The sequence below is a fragment of the Populus alba genome, chromosome 17, assembly GCF_005239225.2.
Source record: "Populus alba chromosome 17, ASM523922v2, whole genome shotgun sequence".
NCBI classification, from domain to species: domain Eukaryota; kingdom Viridiplantae; phylum Streptophyta; class Magnoliopsida; order Malpighiales; family Salicaceae; genus Populus; species Populus alba.
The window spans coordinates 10246097-10254087 of NC_133300.1; the positions used below are offsets into that span (position 1 = coordinate 10246097).

The 7991-nt window shown below is 32.1% G+C and overlaps 1 protein-coding gene across 1 annotated transcript; it reads left to right on the forward strand.

Moving 5' to 3' along the window:
- Positions 1-255: 255 nt before the first annotated feature.
- LOC118058248 (proteasome subunit beta type-7-B) lies at positions 256-3613 on the forward strand. The gene is made up of 8 exons (XM_035070957.2): positions 256-555; positions 1211-1352; positions 1498-1594; positions 1684-1753; positions 1850-1954; positions 2221-2319; positions 2415-2502; positions 3313-3613. Exons 1-8 carry the CDS (start codon positions 412-414, stop codon positions 3390-3392), a joined length of 825 nt encoding a protein of 274 aa, XP_034926848.1. The 5' UTR covers positions 256-411; the 3' UTR covers positions 3393-3613.
- Positions 3614-7991: the final 4378 nt, after the last annotated feature.

Sequence of the window (7991 nt, forward strand, 5' to 3'; positions counted from 1 at the left end):
TATAATTAATATTTTTATATATTTTAATTTATGATTTTATTGTGCTAATATAAGAAATAAAATAAAAAACCTAATTGTTTTTAAAACATTTTCAATTAAAAAAACATTTTTTCCCCTCTCTAACCCGTTTCCTCACATCCACTTACGACCCCATACGATCTTAAAAAAAAAAAATACAGATAAAGAAAAGAAAAAAAGAAATAGAAAAAGAAAAAGAAAAAGAAAAAGAAAAAGAAAGACGTTTCTTGAAGCCTAGGTTAGAATTCGATGACTCATTGAAAACCCAAACCCAACTGAAAAAAGATCACTCCAAAAAAAAAAACCTCTCTCTCTCTCTCGGATACAATAAATAGTGACGACACCCAATTAAGCGTGACAGTGAGAATCTCCGATCCGATCAAGCTCGAAAAAATGGCGGAATCTTGTGTAGATTTACCTGCTAAAGGTGGTTTCAGTTTCGATCTTTGCAAAAGAAACGCTATGTTATCAGACAAGGGTCTCAAGCTTCCTCCTTTTAGAAAAACTGGAACTACCATTGTGGGTTTAGTTTTTCAGGTAACATCTTTTATTATTTTTTTATAGACAATTGTGAAGCTCAACCCAGTCACTACTTTATTTTCTGGGTTATCGCCTCTTTTTTTTTTAAAAAATCTTCAGTCTACTTGATTGGCTGAGTTATTGAGTTAGGGGTTTTTTCAGGTTAGTCTGGGACTGACCCCTTTTTCTTTTTAAAGGAATTTGTTTTAGGGTTAGTGATGTTGTGTTTGTTTTCGCCAATTGAGATTGTTGATTTGGTTATTAATTGATTTTTTGCTAATAATTTTATTTAATGTTCGAATAAAAAGGGTTGCAATGCTGTTAAAGAAGATTCACCCGTATTTTTCTTACATAGATTATATATTGATTAGCATATCTTTTGCAAATTCTTGAACGAGTTCTCTGCTGTATCAATGTGTTCGTGGCTAGCTGTTGTGTAATTTGTAACTTGTTCAAAAAAGCATGCTGCTTTCTATTCTCTTAAAGTTTAGGATCGTTTGTGGTCACCTTTGCTTGAGTTTTGGGACTGCTTTGTTGGATGGTCCATGTTTTGGGAAAAGACTTGACATCTTTGGGTGGATGTTGAAACCTTAGCAAAAGATAGAAATTTAAATTTGTTGCACAATTGATTTATGTATATAATCTTTTTCTTTATTTCACAATTTCTATATAGGATGGTGTCATTCTTGGAGCAGATACAAGAGCGACAGAGGGACCCATAGTTTGTGATAAGAATTGCGAAAAAATACACTACATGGCACCCAACATATATTGTTGTGGAGCAGGAACTGCTGCTGATACAGAAGCAGTAACAGGTACTTTTAGAAAAAAATTAGGTGTAGTTCTGGTTCCATGTAGAACTTTGTACTAGAAGTGCTGGATGCATAACTGGTTACATCTTTTCTCCTTTTCTAATGTTACTAAAGCTAATGCAATGCAATGCTGCTTGCATTTGTGTAGACATGGTCAGCTCACAGCTGCAATTACATCGTTACCATACTGGTCGAGAGTCGAGGGTTGTTACAGCACTGACTCTTCTTAAGAAGCATCTTTTCAAGTTGAGTTCTCTTGTTTCAAACTTATGTGATTTGCCATGTATCTCTTTATAGTGAGTGTATATTCCTGACAGCTTAATGCTTTTTCTAGCTACCAAGGTCATGTCTCGGCTGCTTTGGTTCTTGGCGGGGTTGACTGCACTGGGCCTCATTTACACACTGTGAGTTCCACTACTTAAGAGGCATTTGTGCTGGAACTATTCTTTTGGCCTGGACTATTCTTTGATATCCTGCCAATGCAATGGCTTATTTTACAGATATATCCCCATGGGTCAACTGACACTTTGCCATTTGCTACAATGGGTTCTGGTTCTCTTGCTGCAATGGCTGTTTTTGAATCAAAGTACAAAGAAGGCCTTAGTGTAAGTTAGATTTTCTATGGAAGGTTTAGATGCCTGGGTGTGAAGAACTAAATTTTTTAATACAGTATTACTCTTCATAATCATCCATAAATAGTGTTAGTTTAATGTTTGAATTCCACAGAATATGTTTATGATTGACAACATGAGATTGTTAAGACTAAAAATACTGTAGAAAGGATCAAAGAACAAGGAAAAATTAGTCTATCCCATATATTCTTTTACATCATTGCTTCCCATTGAGTCCAAACATTAATTTATCCTTGTAGAGAGATGAAGGAATTAAGCTTGTGAGTGAGGCTATATGCTCTGGCATATTCAATGACTTGGGAAGTGGAAGCAATGTTGATGTTTGTGTTATAACAAAGGTATGTTATTTCTATCAGTCCCCATCACTATTTGTTGAAAGATGTCTTGAGCTCAAATTGATGAAAGTTCTCCATCGAAATTCTTGATCTCACAGGGGCACAAGGAATACTTGAGGAACCACATGTTGCCAAATCCTCGTACCTATGTCACTGAACGAGGGTACTCTTTTCCAAAGAAGACCGGTTAGTATTATGCATTCTCTTGCCTTTTGTAAATATGTCTCCATTTTTAACCAGACCGGCAGTGTACTATTCAAGACTACCATCATACTTGCAATAAAACCTATGCTTATAGAGGAATAGCTATAGCCTTTAAATGCTTTGACCATTCTCTCTGAAATGTTAAACACTAGAGCCATAGCTTATTTTCATTTTCTCAAAATCTTATCTGCTCTCTTTCTCTCTATCAAGAAAGTTAAATTCAAGACCTGTAGCTTTTCAATTGTCTCATGTTCTCGTCCTATGTTTCTTTTCTGGAGTTCATCAATTACCAATACCTGAATTTTTAGATATTGACCATGTTGATTACCATTTTATGTTCTATTGCTTCCTTTGTGATGGTTCTCCTTTATCAAACTGGTGTACTAGGATTCACCCACCAGTCAGTGCTTTATTTTTCTAATAAAATACTATAGATCCCCAAAAAAGAGGGAAAAGAAGAATCCCTGTTACTTAAGACTTGCCCGGTGCTTGCTATTTCTTACTTTCCAAAAGAGTTGAAACAAAGTACCATAGCTTAGCATGTTTCTAAGTATTAGAGGTTGGACATGCCTTTAGTACAGTGCATCAAACTCTGTGGTTGCCACTGAAAGAAAATAAAATGTGAATTATCTAATCCTCAGAATAGTGTTCTAGACTTCAAATATTGTCTTGTCAGTAAAAACGTGTAGTTGAGTCCTGTAATTACCCCTGTTTGTCTTCCCAAGCAAATAATGTTTGATTGTTTTGGAAGTTTGTAATTTGTTGGTTAATTTTGCTATTGTCTTGTTACAGAGGTTCTCATGACAAAGATTACTTCCCTGAGGGAGAGGGTTGAAGTGATTGAAGGAGGTGATGCAATGGAAGAAGAGTAAATGATCATAGCAATCAAGAGGACAGTAGAGATTTTTCCAACTCCGGTATGGTCTTTGTGGCCGCTGGGATGGATGTTCTTGATAATGTCCAGTTTCGAAACCTCATTGACTTTATATTGAAATGTTTCTGGGCTTGGCTTCATGCTACACTCCTGGAGAGTTGCTGTTTTGTAATTTACGTATTTTTTTTTTTAATTATTGCTTTAACTCTTTGGATGCAATTGCAACCTCCTTCGCTCTTCTCATTCTTTGAAGTTGCTGGAGGACTGAAGGGTTGTCTTGTAGTCGCTTGGACTGTGTGATGATTTCACGGAGAAGGGAAGGAAGCAGCGCAGGAGAGCATTATCTTTAGGGAGGGGAGGGAGGGAGGAATCTGAACTTGATGGACAATTAATTGTCGAGAGATTTAATGGAACTCTTCCCCGCCCAACCCGTGTAAGAGTGGATGCTTTGCAAATAATTGTGTTCTCTTTTTTCATGGTGGTACAACAAAATCGCATTCAAAACTAGTTATTTAAACCAATAAAGTAAATAAATAAACTAAACGAATTAAGTATTGTTGCTAACAGCCAAACTGGTTTTGTATTTCCGGCGAAACTGGTTTTCTATTTCTCGAAGTTTAAAGGTTTTTTTTTTTTTTTTTGAAAACTTCAATAATGTATATATTTTTTATTTTTAAAAAATTATTTTTTATATCATTATATTAAAATTTTTAAAATTATTTCTTGCCAAGGCACTAGGAAGAATATAGCCTCATTAGTTACAAAGAGTTGCAATACTAGTTTTATCTTTGACTTGATGGGGAAAAAAAAAAGTTTAGTTAAAAAATTAGCATGGATTGTTTAGTTTTATTATCAAAAGTTGTTTACAAAAAGAATTAGAGTTTAAAATTATAAGTGTGAAAATACATAAGTTATGGTAAACATGCTATCAACATAAATATAAAAATTCTAACCTGCATACTAATTACGGATCAAACTTGCAAATGATATCATAATAAAATCCTAATATACATACTAATCATATAATATATCTAAGTATAAAATAAAAAGAAATAAAGTATTTACTTGTTGAAATACTTTGAAATAATGAAGCTTTTGTTATTGTCAATAATGAGTTTTTTGTCCTTGAAGATTTTATTTCTCATCTCTTGGTGCAAAGGATATTTATAATAAGCCTTCCAAGTTTCCTACAACACTACCTTATTTTAGATGTATTTTTAAACAACGTCTTTGAACCAAAGTAAAAAAGACTCAATTATCTCTAAACAAAGTGAACCAAAGTTCTAGATTTGAAAGGAAAACCAATGCATAAAAAGAGAAGAAAAACACTAAAAAATAAAAGTGAGTAAGAATATGCAAAAATCTAGAAAAAAGTAAGGAAACTCTTGATAAGAATATGCCTTATAGCCAATCAACTGGTTTAACATAGCACTGGTTTTATTTATGTAAAACATATTTATTATTAATAAAGATTTTCTTTATCTTTAATATTCATTTATATTTGATTAATGAATTTTATGTTTAATTAATTAATATAGAGTAAAGATAATGTTTATGGGATAAAAATGCTTTGCAAATAAAATTATAAAATTGTTATAATTATGAGATTTTTATTGTATCAAAGTATTGTTCATAAATGTTCTTGGTCAATACTCTATTAAGACTAAATCTTAATTAGAGTTGTTCAGAACAATACATATTATATTCCTTCCTTATGAAAGGAAAAAGTTACTCTCATAAACTAAGTTATGAGGGATACTTTGAACTAAAAATGTAGATGCTTGATAGATGGCATGTACACTGAATTGATCCACAAGAGAATTCTATATGAAAAAATCACCTATGTCTATGAAAAGACTTTCGTGATAGTCGTGCAAGTAATCCTTAGACTTGAGATCACCAAATTATCTTATAAAAGAAGTGTTATGCTTTGATCATGACCACACATTGTCCTAAACAAGGGTAACAAACGAGCAAATATTAGGTATAAAATAAACTAAATGAAGGTATTTGAGTAATCAAGAGAGGATTTATCACCCTAGGTGAATTAAAAAAAATGTTCCATTTGATTTCAAATAGTATTGATTGTGAAATTTTTGGCAAACGTAGAATGAATTTTGAAAAGAGTTTCAAAATCTTATTCAAATAATTAATGACTATAATGTTGATAACTAAAATGATTTAACAAAGCAGATATACTCCATGCTATAATGATTAAATTGGAACATTCATGATAAAAGAATAATAATTATACCAAAAAACTAATTATTGAAAGGTTAAATCAAACCACTTATGACTTTCCATATATTTAAGGGATCATGACAGGTTGTTAGGTATTGTACTTAATCTTCAAATATAAATCACAAAGTAAATTGTTTAATTTATTTAATCTTATTTTATTTTGGATTATAATTTATATTTTGGTCAATTTATTAGAGAACTTAATGGGTCATACACATAAGAACCATTGGTCATAAATTAAAATGGGATGATACAATCTCAAGTGTGACTTGATTGTAAATAAATTTTAGAAATTAAAGATTAGAATATAATGAATACAAGGGATTACAATTCTAAACCTAGAAAAATCAAGTAGGGACTTGATTGAATAAATTTTTAAAATTATCCTAAAATAATATACATTTCTTGTAAAAAAAACAATTGCAAAAATTTTACAAAGTGGATTTTATTGGCCCACCATGTTCAAAGACATATACATTTATGCAAAACCTGTGAAAATTGTCAAAAGGTAGGATTTATTTCAAAAACATAAAGAGTCCTTAGATAATCTTCTATTGACTCTTTGAGACGTACCTTAATGGAGATGTGCATCGTGCAATTCACGATTTATGACCTCATTTTCATAAAAAAATGCTCGACATGGTCTTGGGAATCTGACTAAAAAAGACCATGTTTGCCAGTTTTTAAGGAAACTGGATGGGAAGCTTATCCCCGACCCATAGACGGTGTTTAAGCCGTTCTTGGATGTAAAACCAAGAAAAGATATGAGCCATAATCACAACTAGTACTTACTCATCTTTTCAAAAAAAAAAAAAACAGAGAGAGAGATACCCCAATTGGCTTCCATATATGTGATATGATTGTATTTTTTTTTTCTCATCTATAAAACCTTCTTCTTGAAATGGCAGGATCCTCAGCTCTTAAAATAAAAAATATTTGTGTTTTTTTGTGAATCCAATCTTGGGAAAGAAAAAGAGTTTATAGAATCCACAAATCATCTTGGTTAGATACTAGTTGAGAGAAAGATTCATTTGGTTTATGGGGGATGCAGCCTTGGGTTAATGAGGAGTGTGTCAACTGCTGCATTCTTAGAAGGGAGTCAAGTTTTGGGAGTCATCCCCAAAGCTTTAGCAAAAAGGGACATAATTGGAAAAACAATTAGAGAAGAACCACATGTCTCCACAATATCTGATCGAGTGAATCCAATGTTTAACCATGCTGATGCCTTCATTGCCTTACCAGGTGGTTTGACACATTGGAAGAGATCTTTCATATTTCCTCTTGGGCCCAACTACACATTCACCATAAACCCATAAGTTTGTTAAATGTTAATTGTTTTTACGATAATTTGTTGTCTTTTCTTAACCAAGCTGTGGAACAACAATTTCTAACATCTTTGGCACGACAAATCATAATCTATGCTGCTACTGCTGAAAAATTGATTCACCAACTATAATTTTTCATCCCTGTAATTGATCCCTCCATGAGTCGCATAAATTGATCAATTATGGAAAACAGTAAAAAGCTTAGATTGGATTTGAGCCTTCATTTGTGAAACCTTGTGTCTTTTAGTTTTATTAATAGCATATTATTTTGTTTTGTTGTTTCTTATATTTGTTTAAGTGTGTTTCAGGATTGTCAATGGTCGTTGTTTCAGGTGATGTCTTATATGCTCTATCTTTCTACCTTAGGAGATTGAGAACAATGTCTCGTTTTGGTTGGGGGGAAGGGTAGTAGTAGTTGATATTAAAAAAAAAAAAAACTAACTGTGTTTTCTATTTCATAAGCTATTTGCAAAACTGTTGTTACTAGGATGGTAGAGTAAAGGAGTTCTTTTGTTAAAGTGACTCTTGAGATGCATCTTAGTAAACATTTTTAACAAGGTTTATCAGAATACTTCTTGAAATATTCAAGTTTATAAACTCTCACATTATTATCAATTGATTCTGCTCATATACTCATTTAACAAGTATTCTTAAACCTTTATTTTCACACACACACTTTAACATATGATTGTGGGTTGCATATTGGATTATTACATTATTTATATTATTTTGTTAAAGGTAACAACTAAGGGAAAAGGATAGTGTATAATTTTTTTTTAAAAAAAACAAATTTGATGATAAAAAATGTAGATAAGTTTGGTTTCGTAGCCTCCCTAACCTAAGCAATTAAGCCTGAAAAGGTGTTTTAACATCTAATACCCTAAAGTCAACTGACTTGGGAGTCATTAGCCTAAAGCTCATTACATGGGTTAAAGATGCATTGCGTATTAAGTTATATGTATATATTAAAAAAAAAAGATAATAATCCTAACCCAAGGAAGTTTAACCTTAGAAATATGAGAACAAAATAT

Excerpts from the sequence above, each read along its gene's own strand:
- LOC118058248 (XM_035070957.2), top strand. The coding sequence starts at position 412 with ATGGCGGAATCTTGTGTAGATTTACCTGCTAAAGGTGGTTTCAGTTTC. Across the intron at positions 556-1,210 it reads TTGTGGGTTTAGTTTTTCAG|GATGGTGTCATTCTTGGAGC; the intron begins GTAACATCTTTT and ends ATTTCTATATAG. Across the intron at positions 2,503-3,312 it reads CTCTTTTCCAAAGAAGACCG|AGGTTCTCATGACAAAGATT; the intron begins GTTAGTATTATG and ends GTCTTGTTACAG.